The 22266-nt window shown below is 45.4% G+C and overlaps 1 protein-coding gene across 13 annotated transcripts in view; it reads right to left on the reverse strand.

The window, feature by feature from the left end:
* ENOX1 (ecto-NOX disulfide-thiol exchanger 1) overlaps positions 1-22266 on the reverse strand; it is a 572082-nt gene that overhangs the window by 158489 nt on the left and 391327 nt on the right. For 12 of the 13 annotated variants that reach the window (XM_059144563.1, XM_059144567.1, XM_059144559.1 and 9 more), the window contains 3 exons: positions 7288-7461; positions 5847-6053; positions 2054-2287 (listed from right to left, as the gene is read on the reverse strand). In XM_059144563.1, coding sequence (XP_059000546.1) covers positions 2054-2287; positions 5847-6053; positions 7288-7461 — 615 coding nt within the window. Of the gene's footprint in view, positions 1-2053; positions 2288-5846; positions 6054-7287; positions 7462-8640; positions 9168-22266 lie in introns of those variants that run through there. The other variant, XM_059144571.1, reaches the window with a different exon arrangement.

Below are 22266 nucleotides of genomic sequence, written 5' to 3' on the forward strand. Positions count from 1 at the left end.
TTAAATTTTCCAATCTGTTCTCTCAAGGGATCACAAAGTACTTGGAGAAGGTGCAGCTCCTAAATTCTTCAAATTATACTCATCTATATAAATATATATTTTTGAAATGGCAAAGCTTGCAAATTACTTCACCCAGTTGACATCCCAATCTGTGATCCTCTCACGGCAAAGGCAGTGCCTCGTTCCTCTCACGCGCATAGGCATTTCTGTGCTGGTTCCTTAAAAAGCAGAGAAGGTGGCCAGATTTTTGTAAAATCCCTCCAAGAGGTCACAGAATGAAAGGACTAGTTTTTGTCATGTCTAGGTGTAGCCCATAAGCTGATAATGCACAATGTGCAGGGTAGTAAAAAACTACTTGTTCCAAAATCAGTATTCCTGGTTGAGGGTGTTGTGCTCTTTCATTCTGAGCGCTCCTTCTGATCTGTCGCCTGAATAGAAAAGGGAGATGATGCCTCTGTTTGCATTTGGTGTGTTTTTTTGTTAAAGGGACACCCATGGCCTGTATATTTATGTCTGTCAGATGGGACCTCCCAGAGCAGAGCAACATGGGCTGGTGGCAAAAAAAGCCCTGGGTGGTTACAGTGGGGGGCTTTCAGCCAAAACGGCAGCTGATTAGGGGCTCCTAAGGCCTGAACAGGGCATGAGGGCTAGAAGCAGACATCCTTTTTAACTCTTTTAAAGAAACAGAATGTCAACCTCCTATCCTCCTAAAATAGGTTTTGGGCAGCTTTCACACATCTCACTTAGTGAAAACATCCAATCCACTTTACATGCTGCCAGCAGTGTGCTAGCGATGCTCTAAGACACTCCAAGGATCAATCACATCTCTCTTCTCATAAGAAAACATTAGTGGCTTCTCTACTGCTTATGGAGTAAAATCCCAATCCAGCAGCAGCTTTCAGGGCCCTGCCACACTTCCTGCAGCACCCTGCTCTATAAACTTCCAAGTTGCTCTCCCGGGTGCTGGAGCAGTACCCCCTTGCCTTTCTCTGCCGGTACCACCTTCTTCTTGGCTTCCTTGTGTCTTTTATCCCAGAGCTCCTGCCTCTGACTGGAATGTCTTTAAGGCCCTTCTTCTCCTGCACGGTTCTCTGGGAAGATTTTCTGGATACCTTCATCAACACTTGCCCACCGTGTTCCCAAAGCACGCTGCTAGGTTGGTTGAGTCAGCCACTGGCTTTGTCCTAGAGTTAATCATTTACTTGAGACACCTGGGTGTGGTCAGCTACCCAAACCTGCATCTCACGTTAAAGCCCAACACACTCAATGGTCGGAAGAAGTCTGACTATCATTGGCCTGTAAATGCAGATGCTGCTAGATTACAGGACTCTGATCAATAATGGAAGAGAATTCACACATAACCGTGCTCCAGAGTTAGAGTCTGGCCCTTCCCCTATCATTTTCCATTCACTGGGGCAGGTACTAAAGCCTCCATGTGGTTTTACCCCCCATAGCATCAAACATGTGAAAAGAGCAAACCCTCTAGGAATGAAATGTACTCCTTTTAATTCCCGATTATTCTGTAGTGTCAGCAGTGTCCCTTCAACTCCATTTCTGAAGGCAGGGATCCTGTTCCACGTTTTGCTTCTACCCTCCACAGACCCCAGCACCTTTTCCCACGTGAAGGGAGGCTCTGAGAAGAGCACAGGTAGGTGGAAGCTCCAGAACCCGGAGCCCCACCAGGACCGGGAGCACCCCCCCGCCCCCGGGACCCGCCTGTCTGCAGGAGCTACTAGCCTCACTCGGTCCGCACACGTGGGAAGACAGGAGCCCGCTCTGGGGCGACGGCACATGCCCCTTCTGCCCCTCTTCCACGGACCACGTTGCGCGACCCTACACACTCGTGCACGCACACCGGTGAGCAAGGGCCGGGCTGCGTCCCAACAGCAGGAGGAAGCCCAAGTGTCCCCTGCTTCCGGGTGCCGTCGCCTGCACGCACCCAGCACGCGGAGACCGAGACGTCGGGGGCGCTGGGGCCCTGGGGGATGGCGGTGTTGTCCTGCGAGCGGGCCATGCCTCCCGCCCGGCCGGAGACGCGAGGGCGGCCCCCTACCTTTCAGCTTGTCGGCCAGCAGCGCGGCCTCGTGCTCGGAGTAGTGCATGATGGCCGGCGGCGAGGGCGGCCGCAGCCGGTCCTCCTCCAGCTTGCGCCGGTGCCGCTCCTCGCGCGCGCGCATCCGCTGCTTGCATTCCCACTCGTAGAAGTCGTCCCTGGCCTGGGCGAAGTCCACATGCAGGCGGCCCGAGTCCTTTTTGTCCGTGCTGGACCCTAATCGCATCCGGTAACCTGAAAGCAATGGAGAGGCCGGTGGCGTCAGGATGTCACCGCCGCGACGACGGCACCGTTTTGGCCCGGCCCTCACGGCATCCTGACGAAACTTCCGCCCTTTTTTTCCCCCCGCCCTCAGGAAGGGGCCCGGCGTTCCTTCCATAGGAGGTGGGAAGCAATTACCCTTCTCCTAGATGATAAGGAAGTACTGCGAAGTTCAGCTTATCACAGATGTAGGGCTAAACACTGTTCTGGGAGGTGTCTCAGGGGGTCACCCACCCATCTTTCAAGCCCATGTTACTGAGATGATGACCCCAAGAACCAGGGCACTTACCATAACTCCTTCTTCCCTCTGGCTTCCAGGGAGCTCAGAAATAAATTTGGCATGTAGCATTTTCCCCCTATCTGCGTTTCTAGGGCCAGTGGTATTATATTTTCAATTTACGTAACTCTCTTGCATAAGTGTTCTTAAATTCTTTTTCAAAAAAGTCGGAATAGGAGTAAATAAAGAATATCTATGGTATTTAAAAAGATCTACAAAGTAAATTCCACAACACCTCACTCCCAGGTTATTGCTTCATTCCCCTAGAAAATGCTGCTCCATTCTCTCTCAGCAGCTGCAAAAGCCACAATTACCAAGGCAATTTTGCAATGCTGTTTTATTTCCACTTATCCTCTGGGGCACGTGGGAGAATATTTTACCTTCAATCAAGAGGCCTCACCAGCTGCCTTCCTTACAGCCCTGCAGCACCTCATCTAGGATGCAGCCCCACACAAATTGTCCGCGCAATCTTTGAAGGCCACGGGAGCCTGCGCAAGAGCGCAGAGCTGGACCAGTAAAAAAGGGGGAGGGGGGGCACCTGGAAATCTTTGGGGGATTTACTGCGAGCTAGCCAACGTATAAAGATGACGTGCAGAAACCTGATGGGAGAAATCAACACAAACAGAACTGAACCCAGACAGCCAGCCTCACTTCAGATGAAGACGACTTGGCTTTGAGGCTGCTCTTCACTTTGGGGTACTCAGATTTTAAAAACATAAATTCAGGTCCCAGCAGGATCACAGCTGTTGGGGCTGCCAGAGGAAAGAGCAAAATGAGCACTTTTGCTGTGTAGGGGCTTTGCAAATGAGATACCACTGTGAAATGCTAGGCTGCACTAACGCTGACATTCGAGATCTCCGTGGTAGATTTCAATGGATTATCTTGGCATTTGGGCTGAAACTCAGCTGAAAACCCGTGCAGAGGCTGACTTCTTCTCTGTAGGGCGCTTCACACCTTTGAGAAGTTACAAATACCAAACAGATCTCACATCTGATTCCTGTTATGCCCATCTCATTGCTAGGTTTACATGGTGTTCTCTAAAAATGGGAAGATATGACAATAACAACCAAAACTGCAAACATCCGATCACGTATGAGCAGAATTCTTGCTAAAGCAGAGCGTGTCTTGGTCTGGGCCGTAGGAACTTAATGCATCAGCAGGCCACGGTGACAAATCAGCAACAGCTGAGTGGCCCGCCCCGCCTAAGGCTGGCCTGTAACCCTAACTGGGTGGGTGTCCAGAGCACCACTTTTTCGATATTTCTGGTTCCAAAAAGTACCCTTTCTTTCACCAAAACATCATCATTAAGGCCTTAAAAGAGATCCTGATGAGGCTGAGTCTAAAATTAGCTTGGACTTCAACTGTGAACACAGTCCTAAAATTAGGCCTAGCAGCTGGGTTTGGGCTTGTAGGAGCTCATGCACAGGACGAGCAGCCTTCCTTCCCTCCTGCCCCTCCAGTTAATCAGTCTTCTGGACTGGACTAATGGACAACATCCCAAGAGTGGCTGAGGCCGAGAGGTGGGAGACCATTGTGCATCCAGGCAGGGAGGCTGCAGGTAAGGCCTTTGCTGTGGGCTCCTTCTGCTGCCAAGAGGCAGACCAAGGGGCAATCAGACGACTGGCTCAGAAGCAGGACCAAGGTCCATGCTGGGAAGTGCCTAGCATCAAGGAAGAAATACAGGAATACCTTTCCCATGCCTAAATTTGGGCCTGTTCATTTTTGGCGATGTCTCATGGGGTTTCTGATCGGGTCTAAACGTTGTGTTCTGTTGGAGATGAAAAGCAGTTCTGATCTACTCAACCCCTCTTATTTCATCAGGGGGAGTAAAGTAATAGTTTTATTGGTAGAGCTGTGGTTACACCCCATGTTCCCCGGGGCACGTCTGTGAGAAACGAGAATCAGTCCTTCTTTAGCATTTTCGGGAAATGTGTGTTAAAAACATCCATTTGCTCAATGGTTCCTCTTGCTGCAGGTGCCCTGCTAAGCACTTACTATCCATTATTTGGATTCATTCCTCATCATGATCCTCTGAGTTAGTACTGGTACTGGTACTACCTCAGTTTTGCAGATGAGAAAATGGAGGCCAGAGAGAGGTTATCTTGCCTGAGGAATGTGAGACCCACAGCCGCAACAGAGTCCCTAGTTGTGTGCTAGATTACTCTGATGCGATGGCCCGAGATACATGACAGGTAAAACACACAGCTATTTGTGTGTTGTAAAACACTTTTTTCTATGTTTAGTCTTCCACCTCTTTTTTAGAATGCTTTCAGCTTCCACCCCCACCCCCTACCTTTGTAAGGTTTTATCGGAATAAGGGTTTTAAAGTTCTCCACAGCACTACCTGGGCTCAGGAAAGTTGCAGCAGCACTGGAATAACTCCAAGGCTTCTGGGGTTTGCAAGGGAATTGCGAGGCAATAGCAGCTGCCTGCAGGAATTAAGTAAGCCTGGCAGTAGCATTCAGTAGTTGTTGTGGGTTTTTTTCCCCCTATTCTTTTCTCACGTTCCCTCATTAGCTTTCCGTCAGGAGTAGGGAGGTGGTGTGCCCAGCAACAGACTGAAACAGGCGGAAGGAGAGCTCGAGGGAATGGCAATGAGTTGATTCTAAGCAGCATCTCCCAAAAACCACATACCAGATCTGTGGTTCTTCGATTTAGCAAAGGCCTCGAGGACAGCCTCTGTACACTTGCTCCAACACCCACAGGCAGCACTGGGTCTAATTTCAACATCTGTGAAAATCTCCCCTATCAAATGGCACCAAAGGAGCAGGTATCCTGGGGGTAGGCATTACCACTCTAAAGGCACTAGCAATTGGGCAGTGGGATCCGGCCTCCCCCTAGGACCTGTGGACTACTTTCTGCAAGGAAACTGATCTTGATGTGGTACCCTGGGGTCTAAAAACTGAACCACTTCTGAAAAACTGAAATTATGCCGAGAGAGTACTTTATTCCCCTGAGGAATTACATCCAGTAATAATAATGGTCCTCAGTATTCATAATATTGCTTTTCATCTAATAAGCACTTGAGAACATTAATTAGAAACTCAATGGAATTCCTCAAGTCTGGTGGTGGGAAACCATTCCTGCCGGGAGGTGGACTCTCAGTCTTAACATGGAGCTTCTGGCAGCCCAGGGTAAAGGCAGAAGTCCTCCTTTTCCAGCCCCAAACTGTGAGGACTTTATTGCGCATGAAGGCAAAAGGGAAGCAAGCTCGTATTAACATCACAAAACATAACAAAATGTAATGCAAAGTACCGGAAAGGTAAATGGCTTTATCAACCATGAATTCCTCCGCAAAGCGAATGTGACAAAAATTCTTCTTGCTTTTCCGAATGGCTGTAATATCACCACACTGCTCAAAGACTTCTTGAATAATTTCCTCAGTAGCGTTTTCTGGTAATCCTCCGACAAACACGGTCTTACACCCAGGAGGTCGTTCTCTTGTGGAAGGAGGCGGAAGATCTAATAATCACAACAGAAAGAGAGGGGTGTGCCCTTTATTTGCACGCTTCCTGGTTCACCTGCCAAAAGGGAAACTCGGCAGCGCAAGGTTCTCAACCCAGAGTCGTGATGAATGCCTACTCCGACTTACACTGATAGTGGCCTGCCTTATTCTTAACTCCTCTCCCCTCCTCCTCCCAACATTTACTTTCTGGGCTCCTTTCTACATGGCGTAGCTAAGCTTGTCCCAGAACAGAGATAATGCCAATGTTAGCGTAATTTCGTTTCCCCTTCATAATACAGAAGCCCCCCAAAATGGTGTGGGGTGGGGGGAGTTTACAAGGTACAAAGCATGATGAGATGATAACATGATGGGGAATTTGGGCTTGTTATCTGCTTTGTCTTGCTGCGGGAAACGGATAACGGATAAGCAAGACAGAGAATGGACTTGCAAGCCTGCTCAGTCCTTGCTGGGCTAGGGGAACACTGCGACTGAAAACAACACTTTTTAAAAATTCACATTTAAATGAGCTAACGATTACATTTGGGGGAGGCTGTAGGAAAAGATAAAACGTACACTGTCACAACATTTTACCTAGTTTATATGTAGATTACTAAAGCAATCTCCTGAAAAGTCCACTTCGAAAAGGCAACACTGATTAATATGAATAAAAAAAAAAATTCTAGCTATTTAAGCCCATAAACTTAGTATCTGAGACTAAATTTAAAAAAAAAAATTCTGACTCATTTATTTCATCAAATATATGTTTCCTTCAAGCAAATGCCATTTGGCCCAGAAACTCTGAGATGCGGCCTTCCCCCAAAATTGCTAACTGCCAAATTAATTCAATTTTCCATCTAGCAAAGCACATTTCAGAATTTTTCTCCCACATTTGTGAAGATGGATAGAAATGCTCATATATTTCACACTATGTTCTGCAGCAAATGCTAGACTTTGTTGCATGCAAAAAGATTCTTAATGCTGGGTCTGTATCTCCACATCACATACACTGGCTTCATGGTGTCGGTTCAGCTCCTGGATAGAACCCATGGACACAGCCCCATCCATTTGTGTGAATCTAGAGACAAAAGCCTCCTGTCAAATGGATCCCCACTTGGTGCATCCATGGGGAAGAATTCTGAATCACATCTGAAAGTGCATGCAATGCTACATTACAAAAAAAAAAAAAAAAAAAAAAAGGAAAACTTAAATCTTAAATGGAGGAGCAGATTATTTGTTGCAGGTATCACTTACTTGGATTTTGAGGGAAAAGAGTACAACTTTTGCAGTGGATTATTTCTTTGACGACAGCCACTTCTGTTGGTGGTGGGGGTGGCACCAGCCCCAGGCCTGGAATCATTGGGTTAATGGGCGTAATCCCAGTCATCATGTTGAGGCCTGGATCAAAGCCTGGGACACAGATTGAGTCTGTAAAGTACACAAGATAACATTTTGGCTGGAGGGTCTTAAATCCATTTTCATTGTTACTTTGTCGTTTTCCTGCAAAGATTATTTGACTTTACATTTTTTTTTTTTTTTTTTGGTTAGGAATTTCTCCCAGCACAAGATACAGCCTTGTAGAAAGCTATTCCAGAAAGGTAAAGAGAAAATAAAAGATGAACTTGAAACTACATGAAAAGGAAATTATGTCACTTAAAACATTAACATGGCAGAACAGAACACAGCATATTAAAGTGGAAAACCATGCACCATGAAGCTATGCTATTGTTGTGAATGTGATTTTCTGTGTCTTAACATCGGCGTATTGTTTATACTTGCTGCCTTATGACCCAGAATGTGGGAAGAATGCCATTTAACATTGAAGTGCCCTGTGAATCTAATTGTCAGTCTGGTTTTCTCAAAAGAGCCTTCTTATCCAAGTGACCTAGATTTAGAAAAGTCCAATTTATATGTGCATACTTTATAATGATGCATTCAGGTCCAACCTAACCTATTTCCCCCAGGAAATAAAAAACAAAGAGTTATTACTATGGCTGGGTTAAGTACACATAGGCACAGAATTAGCTGTATATGCTTCTGCATTCCATTGGATGATCATACTTTCTTCCTATAATTCAGTCAACAAATAAATAATGGACCAACCCTCCTGAAATCTTTATGCCCTGTTATTTAAAAAAAAAAAAAAAATTACACTCTGTATAAGAAAAGTAAGGGGACCAAAAGAATGGGTTTTCCAATATAAGCAATGATTTTTTTTTTTTTTTTTTTTTTTTTTTTTTAGCATGGTAATGAAACAAGTTATTTCAATGGTCATATACTGGGATTTTCTTTTCCTAAAGAAGTCAGATTGATTTACAAGCAGGGATTGTTAGAATACTGCAAAGGGATCCATCTCTGAAGAGCATGTCTGTTCACAGAAAGCAGACACTATCACTGGTGCTGTGGTGATGCTCAGGAAGACACACAGGAGCACGGATACCACCAGAAGCCACGGTGACCCTCTGCAACTCCTCGGCAATGAACTCCCTTTTCTTTTCCTACTGTCCTATATATTCTCCTTCCTCTTCCTAGATCATTCCCATTCCACCCTCGTGGCTCTCAGGGACAGCCTCCGCCTCAGCCCAGGCGTGGTCTCACTCTGCTTACCTGTGCTGAAATGTAGGCGACACCCAGAGGCAGATGAAGTGACAGGGACACCCTCTGTTTATGAAGACACTCCAGAGCATACAAAGCACCGGCAAACACTCTTCCGTTCGGGGAAAAGGCTTGTGATAGCTTTCCTCTATACCCTGGATATTTCTGCTCTTCCTCTGGGTCAAACAGAATAAGCAGGGTGCTCCTGATCTCTAACCCCAAGAGGACTGCCGTCCCATTTCTTAGGAAATCTAACTTGAGAGCGCACCAGCATGACTTCAATAAAATGAGGTTGGGTTTTTTTTTTTTTTCTTTTTCCAATTTTGGTTTTGTTAAAAAACAAACAAACCAGCAAAAACCACATAAATATAAATGCCAAATAAGCATTCTCGTTCAAAGGCGCCACCTTGACATTCTTGGTATTTCCTCTGTAATTATGGTTCTCAGTTTCTTCGTCTGTAACATGGGACTGTTAGGCTGAATAATCTCCTGGGGCACTAGTGTTCCAGAATCTGTACTGACATTCCTCAAAACAAGTGAGACAGGAAAGATATAAAAGCTGAGAAGTGACAGAGAAGATTCACCCTTGGAATTTACAATGCTCCTCAAGTTTCAAGAAATTGAGGCATAAAGCAGTTGCATGGAATCCCCAGCATCTTAAAGTGGACACATGGGCAGAGTCTGCTTGGCACCCTGGGTCTTAGTCTCGGTCTCCGTCTCTGGCTCCTTATGTAAACAAGACTCTTTTGACTACCTTAACGTCTCCATGTAGAATGATTCGACTTGATGATTCACCTGATACATGTCACTACTAAAAATTTACTCTGATCCAGCTGTCAGATCTAAAGGGGGAAGTTCCAGAACAGAAGGGCTTTCAGTGTCAGCATCACTGAAACAACAGATTGGCTTTCAAGGTGAATATATTAGAAATTGAAATATTGGCAGGCTCATGCCTTTATTTAATCTCATTCCGTGCACAGGATTCGTCTGTTCCTTTCCTGGCCTGGCCCTCACTGTTGTTTGCCAACACAGGGTGATTTAAGGCTGAAACCGCTCAGGACAGCGAACCCTGTGAATTACAATAACCAGATGTTGCCCACAAATGAGATGAGAAGCCCAGCGCTTGCATCCTCTGTTAGTTGTAACAGACTTCTGTTTCCTTTCGGAAGGCCAAATAAATAAACACATCTTTAGAAATGGGGACAAAAGACACTCCTCTTGAGCGAAATATTTTAATATAGAGCAAGAGTTACTTTGCTTTTTACAAAAACATCAATATGAAGAGACTCTGAGGTTTAATGAAATCTGCATGGTGAGTGCAGTAGCTTGAAAAGAGCTTAGAAAGGAATTAACACTTAAATTATGTTGGACCTCAAAGGATCTGAGATTCAGTATTTGAGAGGAGGAAGTAGGAAAGCATTAGACTTTTTTTTTTTTTTTTAATAAGAACCCATTACTTTTTAACAATATATGAACAGATGGAAATTGTTTTCTCAAATAGCACAGGAACCTATTATGTACTAACTCATTAAAGCAAATGCACACTTTTTGGGAGTCTGAGAAAGACCCAGGCACAGGAAGACAAAGGTGAGGAGAGAATGCAAGCTCCAAGAGTCAGTTCCTTGTGTTGCTTAGAAAAGCTGCCCCTGTGAACTTCAGAGATAATGAGTTACAATTCCGCTCAGGAAAAGGAGGAAGAAGGCTTAAATTGCAGCAAGAAAGAATCCAATTAAGTATAGAGTAGAACTTTCTTTCAGAAATTGTACTTAAATAAGAGCAAGGGTTATTTATTTCCAAGACCGGAGCCCTGTCCAGATTTCCCCTTGTGTTGCAGACAGCGAGCACACAGGAGCCAAGGCCGAGGCTCAGAAAGCATTTCTTTCTCATTGTCTTTTCCCACCTGGACAAGACAAAACCAGAAAAAAAAAAAAAAAATCCTGCTTCCTGATTCATCTAGTGCTTCTTCAATTAGACGAGCAGGTGGCAGAGGGCAGGTTCGGGTTTGGATTCAGGGTGTTAAGAGGCATGGCAGTATCCTTCTTTCGATCATTCATGTGGCAGTTCCTGGGCACGTACTATTGCTGAGATATGGGGTCAGGAATTGCAACATGGTCCTTGCTTGGGGAAATCTCCGGGTTTAAGGAGAATGTGAAGGATGGGCACCAAACTTAGCAGAAGACTTGAGAAGAGTAAACCGAGACTCACGGAGTAGCCCAGGAAGAGATGGGCCGGGGACAGCCTGGTAAGCTTGGGGGACTCCAACCTGCTATCCATGCTACAGCCATAGTGAGCGAGCGACACTGTGACCTCTGTGACCTGTGTCCTGAGGGGCTGCAGGAGTCAGAGTAGAGGAGAAGGGATCTTAGCACTCGAGCTAGTGGTTTTATTCTCACTGGGACAGCAGCCAGCCAAGATCAGATGTGCACTCTGCTGGGCAGAGGCCCCTGCCTGCTGTGCTGTACCCCACCCCTCCTTCTCCATTGGTCCACTGCCCCGAGCAGCGGCTAGCCCCCTTTCTGCCCTTTCCAACATCAATGCCTCTCTGAAGTCTAATTATTGGCAATGAGAACTTGATCCTACTTGGAAGAAAGGCAAGAGAGGCCTGTCTTGGTCAAGTCTGGGCCTAATTAGGGTAGGTGTGGGTATGGATGCTGGGCTGAGGTTAGGGGGACAGAGGTACACTGTCAGCTCCAGGAACAAGTGTGGCCCAGCAGGCAGGGTACCGCGTTACAAGAGAATAATAAGAGAAATGAGGCAGCAATCAGGCCAAAGGTTAGCAGTGGCTCTAGACCTGGGCAGAGATCAATAGCAGCAGACAAAACACAAACACAGGCAGGCCAGCTTCAAAAGGGAACTCTGTTGGCCGGTCATCGGTTCTGAACCACCCTGATCCAGGTTCTGACTCAGTCCGGGGCCCCCTTCCTTGTACCTGAGGCCCAGGCGGGACCTTAAGTCCAGAGAGATGCGAGGCTTGGGGGTGCCAGGGCAGAGCAATAGGTTTGAGGGGCTTTGAGAAACATGTAGAAGCTCCTCTCCTTTCTCCAGAGGACTTAATGCCTCAGGATATGATCCATTATCATTGGACAGAGAAGCTACGTGGTGATAGGTGGGCTCATTCTGTGCATTGCAACTGACAACCCTCGTCTTCTGTAATGTCGGTTAAATTCACAGACTATTAAAGCAAATGCTTTTTTCTCATCCCATGTCCTCCTTTTCTCTAATATTCTCAAAAATCGTTTCACGATCAGAAAATCAAAAAAGGAAAGCAGATTCTGAAAAAGGTGAACTCGAACTGAAAGGATCTGGGCAACAGCTGAGGGAACCCAAGGCTGACTGGTCCCTCAACCTCTTCGGACTTCCGTGTCTTCTTCAGGTAAATGTGAGCATGAACCCAGATATACTACGTCCACAGAATGGGAGCCTCAGAGAGCACTGTCTGTTTGAAGGCAGCGTATCAATGTGTTAGGAGCCCAAATCTGCAATCAAATGTACCTGGGACCATGTCCTGGATCTCCCACACACTGGCTGTGTGACCTCAGGACCTTGAATCTTCCTAAGCCTGATTTATAGTATCTGCAAAATGCAGATCATCATATTTAAATTGTAATACGCTTGTGAGGATTAAATGGGATTTTAAAAAATCTGAAGTGTTCAACATGTTTGGCACATGGTGAATATGCAAAAACTGGTAGCATTTATGTGCAATGTGAATATGTATTTCATGTATAATAATATTTATGTAACCTTATATAAATATGCTATTCATATTGTAGACACAGAAAGGAGAACGATGACGATGACAAAGTATTTCTTTTGACAAACATTCGAGTGCCTACTAGGTGTTGGATGTTCCGCAAGGTACTTTTCCTGTAAAGATGTTATATGAGTCGCTCCTGCAATGAAGGGACAGTCTGATGAAAACACTCCTGTGCAGAAAATGACAATACAGTATGAGAACGGTTGTGAGACATTTAAATGGGAGATGCTAAGCACAGAGAAGGGGAGCATGAAAGCAGTCTGGGATACAGGTGTGATAGTTTCTGTCGTATCTCTCTGAACAGAGAGGCTGAAGTCATGACCCCCCTGTACCTGTGATGTAACTTTATTGAGAAAGAGGGCACTGCAGATGTAACCAAGGGAAGACAATGTTACAGTCGATGAGGGTGGGCTCTGTCTGATAGGACTGGTGTCCTCATAAGCAGGGAAGAGACACAGGTGTGCGGAGAGACCACCACGTGACAACGGAAGCAGATTCAGTTATGTAGCTGCAAGTCAAGAATATCAAGAATTGCTAACAAAAACCAGAAATGGAGGGAAAGACATATAACACATTCTTCCCTGGCTCCTTCCCAGAGGGAAGACGGCCCTGCCAACACCTTGCTTTCTGACTGCTTGTCTCCAGAACTGAGAAGATAACATTTCTGTTTGAAGCTGTTGCAGGGTTTGTGGTACTATGTTAAGGCAATTCCAGAAACTAATCACAGGGGGAAAGGGTCACGATAGGAATGCTGGAGGGGGTGACAGCATTTATGAGATGAGACTCATCTCATCCTTTATGAGATGAGACTCAAAGTGTGTGTGAGTGTGTAGAAAAGATGTTCTTGGGGCGCTTGGATGGCATAGCTGCTTAAGCATCTGACTCTTAGTTTTGGCTCAGATAATGATCTCAGGGTCATGGGATTGAACCCTGCGTCCGGCTCTGTGCTCAGCATAGATGCTTGAGATTCTCTCTCTCCCTCTGCCCCTCTCCCGCTTGTGCGTCTCTCTCAAATAAATAAATAAATCTTTAAAAAAGTTATTCTCAAAATATACTCATTTAGGATCATAAATACAAAAGATATTTCTAAATGTTCTCCTAGAAGAAATGTTCAAAACCAATTCCCTGGAGGCGGGATCGCTCTTACATTTTCCCCTTGTGAAAAAATCCAACCTTGAAGATGGGTACATATTTAACAAGAACAAATCAACCCTAAAGATGATAAGTTAACATTATAGTATACATTATGAGGTAAGTGAATGCCTACAAGCAGAATCAAGGAAAGTTAACATTGATGATGCTTTTGTGATCTTTCCAAAGAGATCCAAAGGTGGTGAGGTATGTTTTCTATTTGAATGCAAGATATACACCCAAGGTGAGCTCCTGGAGCCTGGCTGTGCTCACGCTGTAAACAAAGACCTCATTCCATAAATAAAACCCTCTGTCTCCTCTGACTGGGGATATAATGCTGGCAGGACGGAGGAATGCAGCCATCAACAGCTATTTTAAGTGCTGTTGACATGAGTGGGGAGATTTGTGTCCATGTTTGAAACTATGACACGGCACCCAGTGAAGAGAATTTCCACACTTCTCACCAAAATTGTTGCAGGGAGCAATGACTGTGGAAAGAAGTCTGTCAGATCTTTCCAGCCACCTGTGCATGGAGCATGGGCTTGAAAACCAAATATAATTGGAGTGAGCAAGAAGTAAAAGCCCATCAGAGGTCCTGTGAAATTCCCTTGCACCGCGGGCTGGGCAATTTGAATTTGACGCCAACGCTCAGTACAGAGGCCTGAACTGTCACACTCAAAGTAAGCCGCTCTGTTTTCTGATCCTGTGGAAACACACACTCTTCAGACACCATGGGCCTCACAGCTGAGGCATAAGGACCACGCTGGCACAAGCCAGGCAGGTGTGGAGGTGCTCACTTTGACAAGGAAGCAAAGGATGCCAGGCCTCACTACAGACTGTGAAGTTTCAAAGCGGAAAGAGACTTTGAGTATTTCCTAGTCTGACCTTCTTGATTGAGTGATGAGAAAATGGAGGCTTCGCGAGGTTAAGTGACTTGCCCAAAGTGACACAGCTGGTTAAGAGTAGAGCTGAAATTAGGATGAGGGGTCCTGCTTGCTTCACCATTGCACGTTTGAGTTCCCCCACAACCCCCAGCCTGCCTTCCCTAAGACACATCTAATGACAGATTATTTGCTACTTCCCAAGACAGTCCATTCCCTTTTCTAACAGTTTCACAGTGAGAGATTTACCTCTCTTACATTGCCTCAGGACCTGATATCCTGGACTAAACCCATTGTCCCGATTCTGCTCTCCTGGGCTATTGTCAGAAGTCTGCTACTCTGTCCTAGCGCTGCTGGTCAGTTCCACGGAGAAGGCTCCGGGAGCACTTGCGTCTTCTCCAGCTTGGCCTCAGTGACCCTGCTTCCCTCAGCCCTTCCACAAGTGACTTCCTCTAAAACCCACCTTTTCTGCAGTCTAGGAGAAACTCCAGAAATAGGCCCTATAGAATCTGACCTATGGGATTAGCAGTGCTTTTGACCTTTCTTGATTCTGGGCTCTATCCCTTGTGGCTGACCTGGTACATTATGATTAAAAAACAGTGGCCACACTCTAATGCTTGCTTTGGGCCAAGCCTGCACTGAAAGTGTCACATCAGCTCATGCGAGAATCTTTCTGGCAGTCCCATCGTGGAGTTGACACATGTCAAATGACCTCCTTCAACTAAAACATGTATGTCGTGTCTCTGCAGGGTGTTGTCATACAACTTTGTGGTTGAAGTTTTAAAACTAAATAAAAGGGTTTGTGTTCTCCATTGGGTTTTCCAAAAATTTTTTCTTAGGATCTCCTCCTGTCTTGAGTTTTCCCCATCTGGCCCTCAATGTCTATACAATGGCAAGACAACTCTTTCTTAAAGTTCCTACCCCTTCTGATTTCTCCTTGCAGATCAGACTCAGCCACAGAAGAAACGAAGACCCTCTTAGACAAATCTATATAGACTCTTTCCCCCGAACATTTACTTCTCCTAAACTCTTGTTGCTTTCTTGTTCTGAGGGATGGGGCCAAATTCTCACACCGGGGAGGGAGGGGGTCACTCTGAATTCCTTGGGTTGGAAGCTCATGCTGAGTAATTTGCTCTGCTCTGTGGCCAGCTGGTACCCTCACGCTCGTGCCTCTGTGTGTCTGAATGCCCTCCACAGCAAACCGCTGAGTGCCCAGGTCATATGCCATACACCCAGACAGAGTAACTTGAGGGCTTGCCTATTTTCTTTTAATGGCATTTCCCCTTTCTCAGTTCCTAGTTTAAAACCTCCATAGGCAACCTCATCTAGTCACATGCCAAAACCTTTCAGACAGACCTACCTTTGAAAAACCTCTCTACATCATTGCATTGGTACCCACTGCTATGTGGGTTCTTATTAGCTCTCATCTGGAGGATTCCAAAAGCCGCTTTGTATGCCCAGAGGCCGTGGCTTCTTTATCTGCTTCTTTATCTCCTCCCACCACCCCGCACATCCCCACCCCGGTGCCCTTCTCACACCCCTGAACCTGGGGATCAACCAGCTGTGCCCATGGGAGACCCACAAGAATAGGCCCTAATTGGGGCCTCTAAATTACTTCTTTCAAACTTCTTTTCACATCCCCATCTCATTAGCCGATGATTAATTTTCTCTCTGTACCGTGTTATGTGATTTTGTCTAGCAGGACTGTTGCATAATGATAGAACAAAGAGGACTGAATAGGCTGTTGGTGTTCTCTGCTTTGAACCTACTGACAGCCTTACGGCACAGGGGGCAGAACACAGCAGCGAAACACGGCAGAATCGTGGAAATTGGTTTTGAGTATTCAGTTAAACATATAAGAAGCACCTGTAATTCTTAGGTATCTATCCATTTATCTTTCCAAGGATGGGGACCCTATGAATATATATGAAAGTCTAACTGATTTATGTCAACACGTTTCTTTCTGGCATTCAATGCCTCCTCGCTCTGCAGAGCTGTTCTCTGAAGTCAGGAGAATAGCCTGGCATCATATTGATGGAAAGCCCACTGTGGTCAGTGGCCATGACAACAGAGGTGGGATTCATAGCGTGTAAATTTCTACACAGAGATCTTCCCTTCGAAACCTGCATCTTCCCAAGATAATAATGCAAGGGCTAACCTTTTGATTTTATTTATCTGCCTTAGTTTTAGTTTACAAAGGCATTGGGGAGATAGGGAACATCTCATAAATTTAAACAAGAACAAAGGAAAAACTTATTCAATATTTAGCTTCAAAGAAAACATTCACATCACATTATTTTAAACAATTTATGTAAGTTTCAATTTAAACTTACTGCTTGAAGGGGCTGAAGCAACACAGAGTTGGTCTCTTTAAATAAGATCAGCATATAGCCCTGGGCTGGGGGAGAAAATAGAGCCTCTTTTAAAAGCAAACACATCATGAGCGCTCCTAAAGGAAACTTCGGGTCGTGTGTTGTTTTAAAATCACAGACTGATCCAATATTAATTTAATTTTTCTACTTGACTGTGTGGACAAGGACAACCGGCTGGGAAGAAACAAGAGTTGAAGATGGAAAGAAAAGAGACATCCAGGGGCGCCTGGGTGGCTCAGTGGGTTAAGCTGCTGCCTTCGGCTCAGGTCATGATCTCAGGGTCTTGAGATCGAGTCCCGCATCGGGCTCTCTGCTCAGCAGGGAGCCTGCTTCCTCCTCTCTCTCTCTCTCTGCCTGCCTCTCTGCCTACTTGTGATCTCTCTCTGTCAATATATAAATAAAATCTTTAAAAAAAAAAAAAAAGAGAGAGAGAGAGAGACATCCAAGGGAGAGGCAGCAAGAGGGAGAGGGGACACTTGAGTCCTGGGCTCAAGGATAGGCTTTCTCTGCTGCTCAGTGTCCCAACCTCCTTAGGCCTTGGGTCTGAATCTGCTGAAAGAGTTTTAAAAACATATTTATGTTGATAGACTTGTTGTGAGGATTAAGTGAGTTAAAGCATATAAAGGGCTTAAAAGAGTGCCTGGTGGAGGAAGCACTCAGTGCATATTAACTGTTGTTTGAACCAGAAGATTATATTTGTGTGCACACCTGTATGTGTGCGCTACTCAGTGTACATGGTTCCACGTCACCTTGGTGTCCTTCCTCTTTTTAAAAAAAAGGCGTATCTCAATTTTCTGTTGACTTCTAAATTAAAGTTTTCTTACCTATTCTGACTTCAAGAAGTAATTCTTTGGGGGAAAATCAGGAAGGTCTTCTAGGAAAATAACTAACGAGGCAGGGCCATATAGTTTTGCCACAGGAGGAATTTCTCCAACAGAGAAATGTATTAGGAGGTGGGCGGGGGGGGGAGAAACCAAGCAAAAAACCCCTGTCTATCCCAAAGGGCCCAAGATGTTTCCCAGTGCCTGGAAATGAGAATTACAAAGTTCAGAGCTGTTTGCTATTTCCTCCCTGCTTTTTCTGCCAAGAAGATTAGGTTTTATACCTAAATTCACTAGGTGGGCTCACTCAAGGTTGGCTATCCACTTTCCCTGTAAACTTAGTTTTTCCACTGCAATCCTATTGTATTAATTTCAGTGAATAGGTCTATGTTATTAAGCTTCTTTACACACACGCAAACCTTTCTAATAAATTAAAGTCGAGCAGCACCAGATTTTAAAAATACTTTCTTACATCTGAGACCCTGGCCAGATTTAGTTATTTATATGTTGATATGCATTTTAATTTAGAAAGCATCAAGGCCACGTCCTCCTCTCCGATAGCCTGTCATTTCTGGCAAACACCCTAAGTAATGCCAGTAGATAATTTTTCAGAGAAGTAAATGAAGGTGGAATGGTTCAAGTATCAAATTCAGCCTCTTGAGTTGAGTGCAGCCAATGTGGAGAAGCGTTTCTTGGCAGTTTGGTGCAGTAGTGTGTCTTCCTCTACAGGGCTGACCCCTGGACATGAAAAACTCAAGAGAAAAACATGCCCCAAACAGTGGGTTATTTCTCGCATGAAAAACAGACGCCAAACAGCAGTTTGTTTTTGTTTTTGTTTTTGTTTTTTTTCCTGGAAAGTGCAAGGTTAAAAACAGAAACTATTACCTAGATTTTCATTTAAAATTCATCTATTTCCATCCATTTGTCAATTCAAAGAAGGCTTTTGTTCCTCGTTCAGGGATCTACATCTCCTTGTCCCCAGAGGTATCCAGTTTTGAACTGTTACCTTTATGCAACGTTAGATTTTCAAAATCCCTTTTCAATCTTTCAATAAGCTAGTTTTCATCACATCTCTCCAAGGCCCCTTTACCCCCACCCCACTGGCTTTGCACATGAAGGAGGGAATGGAGGTTGGGGAGACAAGAGACGTCTCTCGGCAGCATCCTTGGATCTGGAAGAGAAGCAAACCGTGGTCCCCCCTGTCCTGGCTGTGATGAGAGCCCACCTGCCTGTGCTTTGCAGGCCCGCACAGCACACAGAGAAAGAGCCGGGATGTACCCTATCTGGGCCTTCATCCCATCCCCACAAGGTTCCTCATCTCCCACGTAAGGCTAAAACCTTCCACGCTCACTTTGCATTGTTATTACGGATGCCCAATTATATGATGGGTGTTTATAGGCCAGCAGTTTACAAACAAGGAAATCAGTCAATACACAAATGTAAATTATAGGTATGATTTTTCCTACTGGGAAGGTCTCCAAGGCTCCCCAATGGCACTAAGTGCTAATTTCGTGCAGAAAGAGAATTCAGTAGATTATTCTGCATATTTCTGTGCTTTGGAGTATACACAAACCTGGCAGGAGGGAGGAGAAGGAAGAGAGGGAGGAGAAGAGTAAGCAAGAATGGGTGTAAGCAAGAATGTGTGTGTGTGTGTGTGTGTGTGTGTGTGTGTGTGCACGCATGCGCACGCGTGTGTGCGGTGTACCCTTGTTCTTCTCATGGAACCCACATTTGCCGTAGAACTACGCGTTCTCCATGTCAGGATCATCTACTAAGTTTTATAGCTGAAAAGACTAAGGAGCTGAGTGGCATACTGCCCTAGGTCCCTCTGATATTTGCTCATTCCCCACTACTAATCATCTACAAGTTTCCTAAGCCATGTGCTAGATGCAGGAGATATGGGGCCAAGTCAGGGTCTCTGGCCTAAGGTGCACAGTGCACACACTGACACAGACATGTGGGCACATAGCTGCATTGGAGAGTGGCAGCAAAATTCGGGAGGCATACTCAGCACCTGTGCCATCAGTCCGAAAAGAGTCTGCCACACTCGGAATTACAAGTGGCCCTCCTCATTGAAATGATCTCTCCAGCTTAGCCGCTGGGTCCTCAGATCCAAGCACAGAGCACTTTGTAAATACGCAGCCAAGTCAGAGACCAGCGGCCCCTCAGGACTCAGGCCACACTTTCAAGAGAAGTCATTTTTACTGCATTTATCAAATGACGTTTTGAGGGCAGAGGCCTGTCGGGTATTTTATTTCTCTTCCTTTGGCTATATCATTATATATTTTTCTACTCTTCTTAATACCGAGGGCATTCTGGATCACCAGGCTTTCTTTAGGCTGTGTTTACTTCAAAAGTGCCTGTGGTGTGGAGGTTACAAGGTATGGATTTGTCAGGGACTGAGTCTAAGGCCTAACTTAGAGCTGCCTGTCACTGAATGGGGGACTTCCATTTGCCAGAAACACCAGAATGGAAATGTTAGCTTGGGCATTCACACCCTTAGTCAATTATTGTTACTATTATTTTTTTACTATAACGAGGACAGATCATTACATTTTCTTCTCAAATAAATTTGGAAAGTCAGTCAAGAGAATTTGAAAACCTTATCACAAATAGTTAACTTTCTTCTGTCACAGAACGATGGGACAGAGGCATGAGAGATGTGAATAATTTCAAGCATAAAGTGTTTGTTGAACAAACAGAGCCAAGTTTAAATAAAATAAAATCGAATAAACTGGCAGGATATATCAAGTGTATATCAGGAGGATTTATCCTAGGGCCTTTTCTGCTCAATATCTTTATTCTGTGTTTTGGACAAAGAACTTTATGACATGTTCATCAAATGCTGTCTGTCACCACCAGGCACGTGTGCTCAGGTGTGCTGCAGGGGCTGGGGACACAAAAATTGAAGGCAAACGTTTGAGCTTTGTGTTTCCAGAGACACAGAAACCTTCAGAGACAACGAAAGTGACAAACAAAAAAAAATATCCTCATTTGTTGAAAAATACCCTAAAATGAAAGGGAAGGGCAGATAGTATGTGTTGAGCTCATGCCCAACATGTTCACAGCAGATTATGAAGAGAAAGTCCTACGTGTAGGAGGCGAATCCTAATCCTTGAGGAGAAGGTCAGAGAAACCCAGTCCTACAGAGTGTCCTTCACAGTGCCCCCCTTTGCCACCATTTGTCAAGGGACTATGGCAGGACAGCTCTGATTTGTCATTCCCTTAAGGAGCAGAGAGGTATGAGCTGGGAGGAGGCATGTCAGACTCCTGCTACGCATTTCTGAATTCAGGTGCCTGTCGCCCTGCCTTACCCCTCTCCACACCTGGCTGGGGCTGGCGTGCCTTGCATGGGCCTCTCCTGTGGTGGTGGATACCAGCTCCTAGGGACCTGCTTCACACCAGCCTGACCAGGAGGCTTGTTTCACTGTCGTGATCACTACACCTAATCACCCTTCCCTGGTGCCTCGCAGTGGAGTCTTTGGCTCCCCCTTCCCCACAGGCGGGGCTCAGGGGGATGGTTCTTTCTTTCTCCCAGGTGGGTTGCCCTATGAGTAAAACTCTGCTGTTGGCAGAGCACTGAGGAATCCAAATGGATCATGGAGGAAGGTCTGGGAAGGGGAAGGGTTCTCATTACAACTGCGTATTCTAGGTGTCGGGCAGGGTGCCAGGAACCTTCACATACATCCCCCCACTTTATCTCTACCACAGTGCTGGGAAAACGAAGGAATGGAGGAAATTTAAGTCCAGGGGTCAGCTAGAAATGTCAGAGTACAAACTCAAACCCAGGTGGTTACAGCAAGGTCTTTCTGTCTCACCAGGACTGTGTGACAAACCCCTGAGCTGGATGGATTCTGGGTCTCACCACTACACAGGACTGACCTTCAGCTGGTAAACACGGGTGTGGACACATGTCTGGTTAATGCCAACATCTATCTGTTCTGTTTGGTCAGTGCCCAAACTGCAACTTGTTAAATATTTGGGCATCACTGTTGCCCTTATCAAAATGAAATATGCGACAAATAACAAATGTTTGACTTCTACTTCTGGCAAGGAAAAGAGTAACAGACACAGGATATACTCCCCCAATTGAACCAGCCAAAAACCCAGACAAAATATATGAAATATAGTTTTCAGATATTGGATCTCGGGCAATACAAGACAATGATTCCTGAGGGAAGAGAAACAAACAAGGTGAGCCATAGGATTGCCCAGCCTGGAGAGATCATTGCCAAAAGAGAGTTTCCAGGCTATCGCCCAGGGAAGAGAAACCCTGGAGGGGCCTGGCAGTCTTCCTGATTAACGTTATAGTTGGTAGTTTGAGAAGGTTAAGGTCACTAGAATTTGCAGGGCAGAGCACTTGAGAGAACCGCACATACACATTCATGTGTACACGTGTGCTCACACATGTCCACGCACACACACATGTCCACGACTCAGAGATGTAAGGCAGGAACATCTTGACTCTTCAGCTGAGAACTAATCAGTGTATGCATGTGAGGAACCTGTGCAAGGCTAGGAGAAGAATGACCCATAGGGATTATAGGAATACTTCAGATAGATCACAAAAGCTAAGAAGAGCTCATGTCCCCTTCAGCTGGAGTAGAAAAGTCACATAATTCATGAGGTATTGTGTAAAACACTCAGAATGGTACAGCCTCTGTAGTAGGACAAAA

This window comes from Mustela lutreola, chromosome 13, assembly GCF_030435805.1.
Source record: "Mustela lutreola isolate mMusLut2 chromosome 13, mMusLut2.pri, whole genome shotgun sequence".
Lineage (NCBI taxonomy): Eukaryota > Metazoa > Chordata > Mammalia > Carnivora > Mustelidae > Mustela > Mustela lutreola.